Source organism: Miscanthus floridulus, chromosome 4 (genome assembly GCF_019320115.1).
Source record: "Miscanthus floridulus cultivar M001 chromosome 4, ASM1932011v1, whole genome shotgun sequence".
In the NCBI taxonomy this organism is placed as follows: Eukaryota; Viridiplantae; Streptophyta; class Magnoliopsida; order Poales; family Poaceae; genus Miscanthus; species Miscanthus floridulus.
The window spans coordinates 82,418,835-82,434,544 of record NC_089583.1 but is presented as its reverse complement, the minus strand read 5'-3'; the positions used below and the strand labels follow the sequence as shown (position 1 = coordinate 82,434,544).

Genomic DNA, 15,710 nt, shown 5'->3' with positions numbered 1-15,710 from the left:
TTCCTCTAGACAGCAACCCACGCCGCCGAACTTCCTCCCCATGCTGCCAGACAACAATGATCGCGACGATGATCTTCCCTAGCCATGGATCCAGGGGTCGGCTTCAACTTCTTCTCTGAGTCCAGCAAGCACAGTGCGCAAGTAGGGGTATAAACTGACTTTTAGTTGAGATACTAGTACTTATTAGCCTAGGGACCCAAAAAGGCATGAACTAATCACTAGTCTTAGTTCATACAAATAGAACCATATTTCATAGCTAATAGCTCTATATTTCCAAATCCTGGCTCTGCATCTGGGGATACAGTGGAAGGAAGAAGAAGCACTGACCATTTCACACCTCCATTAGACCGCCCGCGGCGACTGTCCACCGGTGCCGTTGGGTTAGACAGGTTTCACCACATAAACCCGCTTGAAGAATGTGGGCTGCTCTGTGGGATTGTGTGGGCTGGTGACGTGGGTCTGCCTAGAGGGCTGGCAGCACGGCCCGTGCCACTTGCAAGCCTATTGTTAACATTAGATGGCCATGCAGCTCGCGGCCCGTTGGCACGGCCCGAAGCCTAGTATTTTGGCTTGGCACAAGCACGAGATGGCCCGATGATTAGCGGGTCTAGGCTGTCCCAACCCGATGCATAGGGCCATGCCTAGGCCGCTCCCTAGGCACAGTGGGTAGACCCATGACCCCTTCCCTCGCGTAGGCGTGGATGCAGGGCTTCCCTTCCCTCACACAAGTATAGGACGCTTCCCACCCCTTGCGCTCGCCGATGCATCCCCTTCCCAACTTCGCATCATGCTATCCCCCAACTTCCCATCCCTAATTTCCATCTCTCTCGGTCTCTGTCCCTGCAACTCCGACTCAGCCATCTCCACCTGATCCGGTGACCCCAAGCCTTGGCGAGTGCGTCGCGTGGGAGCGACTACAATGACTCTCCTCCTGCCTCGATGAGCGTGTGGGAGCAGAGCGCGGCGACGGCCTCCTCCATGGCTAAAAGAGAGCGTGTCGTCTCCTTCCCTCTCTCAGTGGGCCTTGGGCTAGCCCTGCCTGGTGGCCGTGGCGTGCTTTTCGGGCTGCTCGGCCCGAAAATCAGCCTGAGGGGCCATGCCTAGGCCGATGACTAGGCACAAAGCATGACCTCGGCATGGTCCGGTAGCCCACCGTGCCCTACATGGCCTGACCCGATCGGGCCAGACTGGGCGGTCCGAATGGCCATCTATACATTATGATGGGTGTTATAATATAAGTAACATAGTGTACTAATGTAGTAGTGTAGTAGTTTTGTACGACCACTTTTGTCAAAGCAAAAGCCCATTCGATGTCTCAAGGGTCAAGCCACAGGCCTCACAAGAAAGTTGTTTCTCTTTGGAACTTCCTTGTTTCTCTTTGGAATTTCCTCATCTATAAGAAACAAGGAAACGATGGAAGAATATCTATAAGAGGAGCATTACACACATGCACGAAAACTATCGAAATTAGGTGTTGGCGCGCTCATAAACGCTCATAAAAGATTCTCAAAGCCCTCCATATTCCCAGCAGCAATCCTTCCTTCATTGTCTCTATCTCGCCATGTCTCAACTCATTCACTTCATCTCCCCATGCCTATTTTTTTGTGAATTGCTTGCCTTTCATAAATCAGCCGGCCGAAGCCTCAACCATGATCAAGTCATACACACATGCTAGAGTAACACGCCACACCTCCGAGCAATATGAACTAGAAACCTGACGAGCTAACAAATGTGCAACCTTATTACAACTTCTACTAATAAAAGAGAAAGAAAACTCTTGAAAGGCAAGGCTAATTTCCTCCATCTCCTTCAGAATAGGATCAATGATGGATCTTTGTGACTCCTTCTTCCACAATTGCACAACCTAGAGATAGTCGGTTTCCAATGCCACCCAACGTAAACCCATCTGTGCAGCAAGCTTCATGCCATCCCTGCACGCCAAGGCCTCCATGGAGCAAACATCAAGACCATGCTCATACCAGATTGCTTGTGCCGAATAGAATGCGCCTTGATCATCTCTGATAATGGACGAGGTTGCTCCTTGCTTGCTTTCTTCAGAGAACGCAGCATCCGTATTAATCTTCGACCATCCCACCTCTGGCTTTCTCCATTTATCCCTATTGTATGCTGGAGCTGGTTTGTTAAATTGGTGGCTCAGCTGCCATAAATCATAAGCTGTATCTTTGGCCTAGATCACCGCCTGCTGAACCGGCATCATCAGCTCTCCATGGCGTCGCTGGTTCCTCAGCATCCAAAGCGCCCACATTCCAATCATAATCAGAGCACGATCTCGTCTTGGGCAAAGCTATGACATCAAATCAGCAGCCCATGTCTCAGCATTCAGGCTTGGTAATTTGACCCCTGTTGCCCATCTTGTATATTGCCAGAACTGCCTCGCCACTGTGCAGTCCAAGAGTACATGCCTGATCGATTCTTCTGGCTCCCCACAGACCTCACAGAAGGCCTCCGGTTCTATGTGCCTTCTGAATAAAATTTGCTTCGTCGGTAGGAATTCATGCAAAACACGCCACCAGAACACTCTAACTTTGGGAGGGACCTCCAGCTTCCAAATTTTTTTCCATATAGCATCATCAGAAGAGCTAGGTAAATGGCCAAAGGATTCTTCCCATTTCCTCCTGTATATAATCTTGTATGCCGAGCAGACAGAATAAATCCCAGAACGCTCTGGTTCCCACGCCCAAAAATCACCATCTCCTCGACCCAATGGCTGTCGCAATATAGCTGTTGCATCAATTGGCAACACCAGCGCTCTCACTGCCTCAACATTCCAGGATCCGCTAGTTGTCAGCAGTTCAGAAACCAGATTCGGATGCTCGGCAACTCTTGGTGTGATTGGCCAAACATCAAAGTGGACTGCTATCCATCGATCACCCCAAATAGCAGTAGAATCTCCATCGACCACCCTTCTGATCAGACCCCACTGTAGTACGTCTTGGCCTGCTAGGATCGCCCTCCACGTACTGCTCGCGTGCTTTTTCTGGGTAGTCCTCAAGAACTCCGTGTCATGATAATAGCGCCCTTTAAGAACTCTCACACAAAGTGAGTTTGGTCTTGTGATGAGGCGCCAACCTTGCTTTCCAAGCATTGCCAAGTTGAAACTCCTCATGTCCCGAAAACCCATGCCTCCTTTGTGTTTCGGTTGATTAAGACGCTCCCAACTCATCCAATGCATGTGCCGGTTATCAGCAGAGCTACCCCACCAATAATTGGCCACATCACTTCTCATCTTTTGCATATATTGAGGTAGAAGAAAGCAACTCATAGAATAAGTGGGTACCACCTGGGCAATTGATTTAATCAAAACCTCTCTACCTGCACAACTTGCCTCACGTCCGCACCAACTTTCAATTCTACCTTTCACTTGGGATGGCAGGTATTCAAAACAGTCACTCAACTTTCTTCCTGCCTCCGTGGGTAGTCCCAGATAGCGTTCAGCCAGGGCTTCCTTTTGGATATCAAGCCTCTGACTGACCACTTGCTTCATCTCTGTAGGACAGTTTTTGCTGAAGAATATGGCTGATTTATCCCAATTTACCAACTGTCCGGATCCACGATGATATCTGTCCAGAATCTCTACCAGTCTGTCAGCCCCTCCTTGCGATGCTTTAGAAAATACTATGCAATCATCCGCAAAGAGCAAGTGCGATATCCAGGGGAAGTGAACTCCAACTCTTATACCCCTTGATATGTACATTGGACCAACAGCTTTCAGCATACAAGATAAACCCTCAGAGCATAGCAAGAATAGGTATGGGGAAATGGGGTCCCCTTGCCTGATTCCTCTAGATGGTCTGAACGTATCAGTCAATACGCCATTGATTTTGATAGTGAAACAAACTGTTGTTACACACCTCATAATACGGTTCACAAAATCAGCATACAAAACAAATTTTAGCATGATCCTTCTAAGATACTCCCACTCTACACGATCATATGCCTTGGCCATGTCCAATTTCACAGCACACGCTCCAGATTTCCCTTTCTTCCTTTTCAGATAATGGATGCACTCATAAGCTATGAGTACATTGTCTGTTATCAAGCGTCCAGGCACAAAGGCGCTCTGCTCTTCTACAATACTATCATCTAAGAATTCACGCATTCTCATAGCCAGAACCTTTGAGCATAACTTGTACAGAACATTACATAAAGAAATAGGTCTAAATTCTTTCATAACCTGAGGATTTCTTGTCTTGGGAATTAAAATAATGGTAGTAAGGTTAATATCATCCGGCATACCTCCACCATTGAGAAAATCCAACACCGCTGTTGTGATCTCGTTGCCCATCAAATCCCAATGTAACTGGTAAAAGCCAGCTGTAAATCCATCTGGTCCTGGGGCTTTGCCCAGCTTCATAAGTTGCAAAGCTTGCTCAACCTCCGTACCTGAGTAGGGCCATAGCAGCCGGTCATTCATCTCAGTCGAGACCTTGGGAAGCACGTGATCAAGCACCAGGTCCGGCAACAACTCTTCCTAGGCCGAGAAGAGCTGGTGGTAGTAGTTAGTAGCGATCTCCTCTATTTCCGCCTGCTCCGTTGCCATAGACCCATCTTCTCTTCGTAGAGCCATAATTTTATTCCTCTTGGCCCGTGCTCGTGACTTGGCTTGAAACATCGTCGTATTGCGATCTCCATCCTTAAGCCAATCAAGACGCGCTCTCTGTCTTTCCATAATTTCTTCTCTTGATAGCATTTCAGACATCCACGCCATAATTTGTCGCTCGTGTCTAGAAGGTCCCGAGCCCAGCAATTGCCCTCGGACTTCCTCCAGCTCATGCCTAAGAGTTGCCAACGCCTTCCGCACCGAGCCAAAGACGTCCTGCTCCTAGGTCTATAGCGAGGACTGCACACCTTTCAGCTTTGTGTGCATGTCTCCCAATCTAGTAGATCCTCCATTCGATGACCAAGCATCACGAATAAGAGCCATGTAAGAAGGGTCACGCTGCCACATGTTTTCATAGCAAAAATTCTGCTTTCATCTTCTCCTGTTCAAGGAGTGTTCCAAGCATTCTACCACCAGTGCACAGTGGTCTGATATTGTCGTTTGAACATGCCAGACCTTAACTTTGCGGAACAAGTCAAGAAAGTCATCATTTGCCAACCCCCGGTCCAACCTAACCTTTATGTTGTGAGCATCATCTTGCCGGTTGTCCTAGGTGTACGGTAGACCAATGAAGCCTAGGTTCGTGAAGCCACACACTGCTACTGCTTCTCAGAAACCCTCCATCTGCCGTTCACTTCTTCCAGCACCTCCAAATTGCTTGTTGGCATGCAAAGTCTCATTGAAATCCCCTACACAGAGCCATGGCAGTGAGTTGCGACCCTTGAGCATCTTAAGACAATCCCAACTCCTATATCTTAACTCTCTCCTCGCCTCACCATAGAAACCAGTGAAGTGCCACTTTTCCCCGTTTGTCATTGGATCAAGCACCGCCACATCTATATGAAGCTTGTCAAGACTTTGGAGCTTTACACAAACTTCATCTTTCCACAGCAGTGCAAGTCCGCCACCTCTTCCATTGGTTCCCACGCCTAAACCATGCGCAAAACCAAGTGATCTTAACAAAACATCCACCCTATCCGAGAAGAAACGAGTCTCAGACAAGAAAACCACCACCGGGTGATGTAGCTCACAAAGGCTACGGAGGTCACGAACTGCCTCAGGGTTGCCCTCAACCCCGGCAGTTCAAGCTTAATATTTTCATTGTGCCCGGCAGGGAGTGCCACTTGCAGCCGCCGCCGATCGTGCATTTTGTGAAGTTGTGCCTCTCTTCTGCTTCTTCAGCATTTCCACCATACTCTCACCGCTTTTTTCGGAACCTCCATCTAGCTGGTTCAATCTTGAACTCACAAGGCCTACCAGAACAATGGCATTAGAAGCCTCAGCCGATACATTAAGGTCTAGGGTCTACAGGTTTTGGCCAGCCCCCTTCGACTTGCGTTTCCGGGGTAGCCTGGTATTTGTTTCCTTCATGACCGGCTGGCCTTTCCCTGCAGTTCCCTCTATATTCCTCTTCTTCAACGGTGACTGAACTTCTCTTTCTTCTAGATTTTCCACTGGTTCTGACGCTGAGAGCCAGGATTCATCTCCCAGAGATGATCGGTCATCACTAGAACGACAATGATCTTCGGATGACCTGTACGTCGAGGAGCCGCTATCAAAGGACTCAGCCACAGCTCCAGTGAAGGACTGTACTCTTCTCCTACGTTCCTCCTGTGCTCTCAGAGGGACATCATAAGGTAGTTTGCCAAACTCATTACATGGTGCCGGGTGTGGGCAATCGATCTCTGAGTGACCCATTAGACCACATGAGAAGTAGTAATAAGGAAGACGTTCATACTACGCCTCAAACCACTTTGGCTCCTCCGTCTTGCTCATTCTCAGGAGCACACCCCGACGAAGGGGCTTGTCTAACTCAATAGCAACACGAGCCCGCAGGAAGGCCCCGCTCGCCTTCCCATCTCCATCGACGTCCATTTTCACAACATGGCCGATCAGGCTCATGGCCCGTGTCCCCCGCTGCTGGTTCATCCAAACTAGCGGGAGCTTGAGGATGCGCACCCAAATCTCCATGCGATCAAAGATGATTTCAACAGCACTAAGTCTTTCATCATAAGGCTTGAGAACTACCACATGCCTTCCTACCATCCACGGGGTCCCCGCAAGGATCCTCTCCATATTGGCCTTTGAACCAACCTCAGTGACGAACATGTTTTCTGCCTTCTCTCCTATAGCTCGGGTCTTCAGGCCAAAAGGATTGCCCTAGGCTGGCTTCATCGCCGCCCAGATCGTATTGATGTGTACTGCCATGGGTGAGAGAACCTTCCCCACCACTGCCCACTCCGTCGGAGGGAGATCATCAATCTCCTCATCATCACTGAAATCTACTACCGCTCCTTCTTCCTCTGTTAGATTAAGGCGCTTTAGAAGATCAGAAACACTCGGACTTGGGTTTCCATCCCCGCCAAAAGGAGCCTTCCCGGTCCCCTTACTTCCACCCCCATCCGACGCCATCAAGGCAACAGGATCAGAGAGGAAAAAACAGTAGCGATCAGTACGCCAGCGAGTGCCGGCGCGATCGCAAAGCCCAGCGAAGCCCTAAGCGGCGCTTACTACGGAACTATGTGGTCGGCGGCGCCAGGACAGCTAACCAACGATTTGCGGAGGCCGGCAACAACCAGCGATCGTTGGCGGGGCGTGGACACCAGCAATTGAAGGGATCACCGGTGGAGCAGTCCAGATCGTCGAGGAGACGGTCTAGAACGGGGCTGGGCGAGAGTTCGCTCTTAGAATCGCCAAAGGAGGGGACCGGGAATTACGGATCTCCATACCGAGATGGATGGTGCTTTAACCATCTCCCCACGCCTATCCTTCCTTCATATCACTCTTTTCTTCCAAGTAAAAGGAGATAACTAAAATGCGTCCATTACAGTGGACATCAATGGGGAGATAACTAAAACATGTCGATTATAGTGGTAGTAGCTCAAATACGAGGCTTTCATGACAGCTAAGTAGGAGAGGGATAAGTTTTGGCGGCTGAGATTATGACAAATCATAAAAAGTGTATTGTCTTTTGATATCTTACATGCAATTATTTCATTGATTTCCAATGCACATGCCTGAAAACCTCGTGAGCATCCCAACGAACATTTCATCATTTTTTTTCGTGAGAAAATGGTCACAAGCGGAAACAAACTTGGTCACAATATGGCTGATGACAGTGTGATAGAGTGACATGGGTTGTAGCCCTCTATAGCGTTAGTGATTGTTGTACAGTCTATCTAGGCTAAGGGGTGTTTGGTTCCATAGATTAAAGTTTAGTCCCTTGTCACATCAGAAGTTCAGATGCTAATTAGGATGACTAAATATGAGTTAATTATAAAACTAATTACACAGACGGAGACTAATTTACGAGATGAATCTATTATCACATATTTACTGTAGCACCCCGTTGTCAAATCATGGACTAGTTAGGCTTAATATATTCGTCTCGCAAATTAGTCTCAATATGTTCAGTTAGTTTTATAATCAATCTATATTTAATACTCTAAATTAGTGTCCAACATCTGATGTGACAGGTAGGGATGAAAACGGTACGGATATTTTGCGACCGTATTCGAAACCGAATCCGTTTAGAGGGGTTGAGATCTGTCCGTATCCGAGTCCGGATATCCAACATCCGATACCGTATCTGTATCCGAATACTCAAATCGCATATTTATGATGTCGATATCCAATCGTATCCTATCCGACATAGTTGACACTATCCGTATTTGAATCCGAATCTGGACAGAAATATGAAAACAAATGTAATATCGATGATATCCGTCCGTATCTGATCCGTTTTCATCCCTATGACAGGGACTAAAATTTAGTCCGTGGAACCAAACATCCACTTAAAATGTGGTATGTCGATGGGTATTATGGTAACGATAGGGCCAACCAACGCAATTTGAGGCAGCAATGGCTCCAACTTACATGAACACCATCATAGTGCTGAATCCGGCACTGTTTGAGGAAAAAAAAAGCCTGTAGGATCTACAGGATTATACAAGAGAAGGTACAAATAATCCAACATTTAAATTTATAAGAAGACAAAAAAACTGAATAATTTGTGGGACTTGAAAAGTGGTTTTACTGAGGAATGGAGCTTTACAAGTGAAAACTAGGGCGAGCTTGATTTGACCTTGACATAAGTTGTATAGCTATGAGATATGAGTGGAAAAAAACAAAGAGGAGAGGCAAGGTATTGATTGATGACAGCTGCATAGAATTTGTGCTGTTGGATACAGGCCCTGTTTGGATCCATGGGTTAGAGTTAGTTGGAGCTATTTGGGGCTCAAATAGCCCTAAAGTATCCAAACATGAGAGTTAAATTGGGGTTATTTGCATCTAACCCACCCAAAAAACTATCCACCACAAGAGATGCTTATTGAGGCTATTTGAGGTGGGGCCCACTGGAAAAGTGTTTTTTCTCCCGCACGGGATCTCGCTCCTGTTCCCCACCCGCACTCGTCTCCCTCCTGTTCCCCACCCGCACTTGGTCTCCCTCCCGTTCCCCACACGCGCGCCGCCGCGGATCTCGCCACACGCGCGTCGCCGCCTCCCGGCATTCGCGCTGCCGCATCTCCCCAGCCATGCCGCCGCCTCCCATCGATGGACAGAGATGGCTTTGACGTGTGGGGCTCACAGCCGTCGGCGAGCGGCCCTGGCCACGCTCCTGTTGGCCTCGCGGATCTCGACCTCAACTCGCAAGTGCCGGCGGTGGAGGCGTTCCTGGGGCTTGAGCTCTACGGAGCCATCCTCCAGGGCAACGTCGACGAGCTCCTCCCTGACCGCGTCAGGGGCTCCGGCCTCCCTCCCTATCGCCCACCGTGAGCCAGAGCAGGAGATGCGTGGGCGACTCCGGCCTCACCCTACGCATGGCAACTCCACTATGGCGAGTCGGCGGCGGCGGTAGCCGGTCGCGGAGGAGGAAACGGTGGCGTATTCCCCGGCGGGTCGTCGTCGGGGGCAGGCGGCGTTCGTCAGCGCGCGAAATCATCCGGTGTAGTACCCGGTCGGCAGTGCACCAACACGGCGTTACGTGGCGGCAGCGGCCAGCGCACGAACACGGCGATCCATGGTGGCAGCGGCCAGCGTGTACCGCATCCTCGAGCACCGAGGGCACCGAGGAGTGCCGTCCGTGGGCAAGCATCTGGCTTCGGCGCTCCCTTTGACATCGATGAAGAATTGGAGGATGATGTGGAGCAGTTAGCGAGCTCCGGCGGTCCCCTGGTGAGCTATGCCAATTGAGCCCAATGGAATGATGCAAATAATGCTTGCTTGTTAGAATTGTGCATAGAGCAACGTAGAGCAAGAACGTATAATGGTGCACAAATGAGTGGTGAAGGGTACGAAGCCGTTGTCGACGGCTTACTTGCTCAAAGGGGGTTGTTGTAGACCAGTCTACAGGTGAAGAACCAAATAGGCGTACTCAAGAACACCCACTCATTCTGGCGCTACATGCAAATGCACACAGGGTTAGGGAGGAAACCAGATGGAACAATTGATGCAGAGTCTGAGTTCTGGACAACACACACAGAGGTAAAGCTATGCATGAGTCTGAGTTCCCTAGCAAATTGTGTAGTGTGCTCACCTTAACTAGTTTATGATCATCTTGTGATGTAAACCTATGATGCAGAAAAAACAATACCTAAAGAGGTTGCAGTGGGGTCCTCTAGGAAACGAGGAGTTGCTTGATGAACTATTCAGAGGGTTCACTGTCGATGGAAACACAGCCTTTGTGCCTGGAGATGATTATGGTCAGAATCAGGAGCAAGATGTAGGGGCAAAAGAGGAAGAGGAGTTTCAAACAACACCTATAAGTAGAAGCAGCCAGAGGAGGCAGAGGAGAAAGAGGTCATTAAGCAGCAATTCAAGCACTTTGACCAGTCCAGTGAAGAAGAGCAAGAGCCCAATAGTGAAGATTGTGAAGGACATAGCCAGTACCTTCAAAGACTCTGTCAAAGTCAACACTATTCAAATACAGAAACGTGCAAGTGACAAGGCAGCATGTTCTATCGAGAGGTGTCAGGAGCTGGCATTTGAGTGTGGCGTTGAGGAAACTGTTGACTCTGTCTATGCTATGTCCAAGATGTTCGAAACAGAGTACCAAAGGCAGTTCTTCTGTGGCAAATTAACTCCTCAGCTTAGGTTGGGTTACTTCAAGAAATGTTGCAGGGACAACAATCTGAGCTTAGGAGGTGTTGAGTAGTTCTTCAAGAAATGTGTGTGTTAAGATGTTGATCTTTTATCTGTGTTGAACTATTATCTGTGTGTGAGGTGTTGAACTATTATGTGTGTTGAACCTATCATCTGTGTGTGAGGTCTTGAACTATTATCTGTGTGATGTGTTGACTTAATGCTATGTGTTGAACCTATTTATCTATGGGTTGTATTAATTTGTTGAATTAATTTCATTTGCTTACACTACTTCAAGTTTTAGGCTATATGTTGACAATGTCTTACATGTGTTGAAGCGGGAAGAAGATCAGGGCCCCATGATTGAGGAAGAAGAAGATGATGGAGGTAGCACAAGTGAGGATGAGATTATATCCATGTGCTGCAATAATTTGGTGGAGGCCCAGAATTTGATCTTGCAGTTGGTTCCTATCTTGGGTATGTACTCTGATAACTACTTTGTCAAACTACCTAGGAGGGTCACTGGAGACTCTGGTTTGGATTGGGTGCAGGAGACACTAGCTCGAGATACGCAATGCTATAATATGTTTAGGGTTGAGAGACCTTTATTTAACAGGCTACATAATACTTTGGTCTATTCATATAGGTTGAAGTCCAGTACAAAAATGACATCTATAGAGGCTCTTGCTATGTTTTTATGGGTTATTGGTTCACCACAGTTAGTTAGACAGGCTGAGAACTATTTTAGGAGGTCTATGGAGACAGTAAGCAGAACATTTAACAGAGTTTTGACATGCCTCCTTAGGTTAGCACATGACATAATTGTACCTAAGGACCCAACATTTTAGAGGTGCACCCAAACTTAGAAAATCCTACATTCTGGCCACACTTCAACGACTGTATAGGAGCTATAGATGGGACACATGTGAAGGTTGTGGTGAAGAGTAAGAGGGTTCCATACTTGAACAGGCACAATGAAACCAGTCAGAATGTGCTTGTTGTTTGTGATTTCGACATGAGATTTACCTTTGTGTTGTCGGGAATGGCCTGGTTCAGCACATGACATGAGAGTTTTCAAAGATGCCATAACTACTCATCATCACAAATTTCCACATCCACCACCAGGTATGCTACTTGAACTGTCTTGCAACAATTTTAATCCAATTACACTTGTTCATCTAAGTCTCATTGTGTGCCTTTTCAAAATATGTAGGGAAGTATTATGTGGTTGATGCGGGGTACCCAAACCGGTCGGGCTACCTTTCACCATACAGATGTACAAGGTACCATGTGGAGCAATGGCAAAACGGCCCACTGCCACAAGGTATGAAAGAAACCTTCAACCATGCACATGCCAAAGTTAGGAATGTCATAAAGCGATCTTTTGGAGTGTTGAAGATGAAATTTAGGATTTTGTTGAACCTGCCAAGATTTCCAAAGGACAAGCAAACTAGAATTATTGTTGCTTGTATGGCTCTTCATAATTTTATTCGAGAGAACAGAATTGCAGATAGGGAATTTGATGCTTGTGATGCGGATGAAAATTATAACCCAATGCCTAGTTCTTCTGCATCAGCATGGCCAGAGGATGAACCTTTTGTTGAAGATATCAACATGAATGCCTTCCGTGATGAGTTAATTGATACTTTGTTTAATGGAGTGTAATTTTTTTAGCTTGGTTGATGACATGTTTGAGTGAGACATCTCATTTGTATGGACAAATTAAAATTTATCGTGTTATGGATGCATGATTTGTAAAGATGATTTGTTTGTGTCATTTGTGAGCGGGAGGAGGGCACACAACAGCCGGCCACACCAAATCCGGCTGGGAAGGAGCCAAATGATTGGGAAAGTACATTTATTGTCAATCTAACCCTCGCATCCAAACACCTTTTTGGCTAGAGTTAGTTTAGAGCTACTCAGAGCAAGGCTAATAATACAGTCGGCTTGCTGACTGTAAGGTTCCTTGTAGCCTTCTCTCAGCCTACTCATATAGTAGTTAGCTCTTTACGGTTAATACATGGCCCACTTGTCTCTCTCACAGACTTTCTTGGTTTTTGTGTTTAAGTCGGCTGTAAGCTTACAGCCCGCTTCTCCTCTCTCTCCTCCCCTCTCTCCTCCACATCAGTATTTAGTCAACCTGCTATTATACTTGCTCTCATGAGCTAGAGAGTAACTCTAACCTCTAACTTAGTTAGAGTATCCAAACAGGACCACAGTGAGAGTACATGGGGAGAGAACAATCGCAACAAAACGAATAAAACAAAACCGTGTAAAAGATCTACAACTAAAAATCCAAATATTATAATAAAAAGCTGACTACCCACGCTATTTGAGCAGACCCCTTATATACTAATTATATATCAGAAAAACAAATCTATGTCAAATGGCATGCCCTCTGTTTGAGCTCATTTTGCAAGCCAAGCTTTAAATCGGCCTAATCTACTGGAGAGCTAATGTGATGTGCTATGTTATCCAAGGTCATGTTTACTTTCCCCCAATTCCAAAATTTAACACTATGCAAAAAGAAGATTCCTCATCACATCAAATTTACGGTACATGCATGGAGTACTAAATGTTGACGAAATAAAAAACTAATTACACAGTTTTGTTGTACTTTGCGAGACGAACGTTTTAAGCCTAATTAGTCAACATTTGGACAATTATTACAAAATAAAAACAAAACAACACTGTACCTACAGTGCCACTACAGTGTTTCAGGCGGCGCAGAGTCGGGCGAACTAAACGCGGCCCAAGCTTTAAATATAGCTGCTGAAAAAGGAGGCACCCGGTCGGACGAGGGCGTCGTATGCCGATGCGGCAGCGATGGCCTGTCTTTGTCATTGTCATCAATGAACTCGTACATTTCACAATTTTGGCAAGTTAAGAGGGTGTTTAGTTCTTTAGACGCTCCTAAAATTTATGTCACATCAAATATTTAGAGACTAATAAGATGTATTAAATATAAATTAATTACAAAACTAATTACAAGGAGGCTAATTTCTAAGACGATTTTTTAAGCCTAATTAATCTATCGTTAACACATATTTACTGTAGCGCGTAATGAATCTATCATTAACACATACTTACTGTAGCACCACGTTGTCAAATCATGAACTAATTAGACTTAAAAGATTTGTCTCGCAAATTAGACGCAAGTTGTGCAATTAGTTTCGTAATTAGTCTATATTTAATACTCTATGCATGTGTCAAATATTTGATGTGACATAAATTTTAGGAGGAGGGAAATGAACCAAAGAGGCCCTAAACTACATTAGCTCAACATATCGATAACAAGGCATGAACGAACGAGCGTGATGATATAACCTGAAGTTTTTACTGCGATTTCTAAACAAATCTGGTTCATATTAATCTCTTAAGAACTGGATGTTACACTTTTACAACAAAAGGTAACAATGGTTTACCATCCATTACCCTTTTTCTGTACTTGTACTCTCAGTCGTAGGGACAGGTAGCTACGGAGTACAATTCATAAAGAGGCAATAGAGGACAAGCCTTCTCTTCTCTTTCCAGTGATAGATCTAAGCTAGGTAGCTTCAAATTCTTCCAACAGGTATGGCTATGCTTCATGCAGTTGGTCTTTCCGTCTCTTGGATTAGTAGCATCACAAACAAAATAAATATGTTCATTCTAGAGGTTGTCAAATTTGATCTCAAATTAAGTCAAACATTTAACTACTAAAGATCAAATCCTCCGATCTGTTAATAATCTATAGAAAGGAACAAGACAAGTATTACTGATTCTTTACTGCGCCCCCCCAACCGCCACCCCCCAGAGCAACAACAACACTTAACACTGCAAATCCTCCAAACGCACAACTGGATCTGTAGTTCTGTACATGATTTTTATTATGATACCTGTGTTATACAACAACATCAACAAGGAAGGCAAACCTGGGGACAAGGCAATCCGGCGACCCCATACCCTTAGGAGCAGGCGCAGGGGTCGTCGACGACGACGAGATCCTCGCCGTCGTCGCTGCGGAACGCGAGGTACCCGAGCGCGAGGCCCACGACGACGGCGATGAACACGCCGCCGTTGAACGACATGACGGAGAGCATGAGGAGGTAGCCGAGGGCGGAGTTGACCCCGAACATCGCGGCCACGGCCACACGCGCCGGCCAGCGCCCGGCGACGGCGGGCGCGAGGAGCGGCGTCCGCGGGTTGAAGCTGGCGGGTGGCGGGATAGAGGAGGCTTGCTTGGCGGCTCCTTGCGCGATGAGCTTCGTGCGGACCCGTAGGGCCTCGAGGTACTGGTAAAAGGCGGCGGCGAGGAGCAGCGCCACGAGGGATGGAAGGTAGTCGAGCCACGTGGAGGTGCGCCAGCCGTCGAATAGGATCGTGGCCGACTTGCCCCAGTAGAAGGTCATGTGCATCATGTTGGCCGGCGGCGAGGGCGGAGAAGGAAACGATTGGGACTTGACTTGGGAGCGGCGATGCGGAGGAAGGAGGAGGATTGCCGGATGCCGGCGAGGAAACAGATCGGTGAGTTTTTAATAGAGTGGGGTACGGTGGGTGGGCCGCGGCATGAGACACGCCATTTGGGTGAATTTACATCCGAGCCACTGGAATCGGGTCGGTTTCCCGGCAAGGAGGCGGCGGTAGACGAGGGGCAGCCCTAGTAGTTCCCGTGTCCGGTAACAACATTCCATCCGGCAAACTCACCAGAAAAGAATACGAAATTAGTTCTATCTTTAGTTATAATAAACTATCTAAAATGTGATTATAAAATTATTAGAGGTGTGCTATAAAAATATACTGCATGACATTTCTAATTATATTTATTAATATTAACGTGTAGTTTAGGGGGGGAAATCCTTATAGCGAGAGAGAATCAACTACAATTAGTGTAGTTCAGGTTATGTTAACTTTTGGAGTACAATGGTTCTGTACAAATCTTAGGCTACTCTTCCAAAGCACGGAGCATGAAGATAAGAACGAAGGTACTAGCTTGGATGGAGGAAATAAAACGAGTAAAAAACTACTC

The 15,710-nt window shown here is 46.8% G+C and overlaps 2 protein-coding genes and 1 pseudogene across 2 annotated transcripts; 2 read left to right on the top strand and 1 right to left on the bottom strand.

Moving 5' to 3' along the window:
- The first annotated feature begins 9,175 nt into the window (after nt 1–9,175).
- On the top strand, nt 9,176–10,775 carry LOC136548713 (uncharacterized). The gene is made up of 4 exons (XM_066540141.1): nt 9,176–9,393; nt 9,616–9,796; nt 9,974–10,105; nt 10,203–10,775. Exons 1-4 carry the CDS (start codon nt 9,176–9,178, stop codon nt 10,773–10,775), a joined length of 1,104 nt encoding a protein of 367 aa, XP_066396238.1.
- A 286-nt stretch (nt 10,776–11,061) lies between these two features.
- Nucleotides 11,062–12,367, top strand: LOC136548712 (protein ALP1-like; annotated as a pseudogene).
- A 1,654-nt stretch (nt 12,368–14,021) lies between these two features.
- LOC136551861 (copper transporter 5.1-like) lies at nt 14,022–15,326 on the bottom strand. Its single transcript, XM_066543402.1, has 2 exons — nt 14,617–15,326; nt 14,022–14,312 (listed from the first exon to the last, which is right to left on the bottom strand). The coding sequence occupies exon 1, from the start codon at nt 15,100–15,102 to the stop codon at nt 14,650–14,652; it is 453 nt and encodes a 150-aa protein (XP_066399499.1). The 5' UTR covers nt 15,103–15,326; the 3' UTR covers nt 14,022–14,312; nt 14,617–14,649.
- Nucleotides 15,327–15,710: the final 384 nt, after the last annotated feature.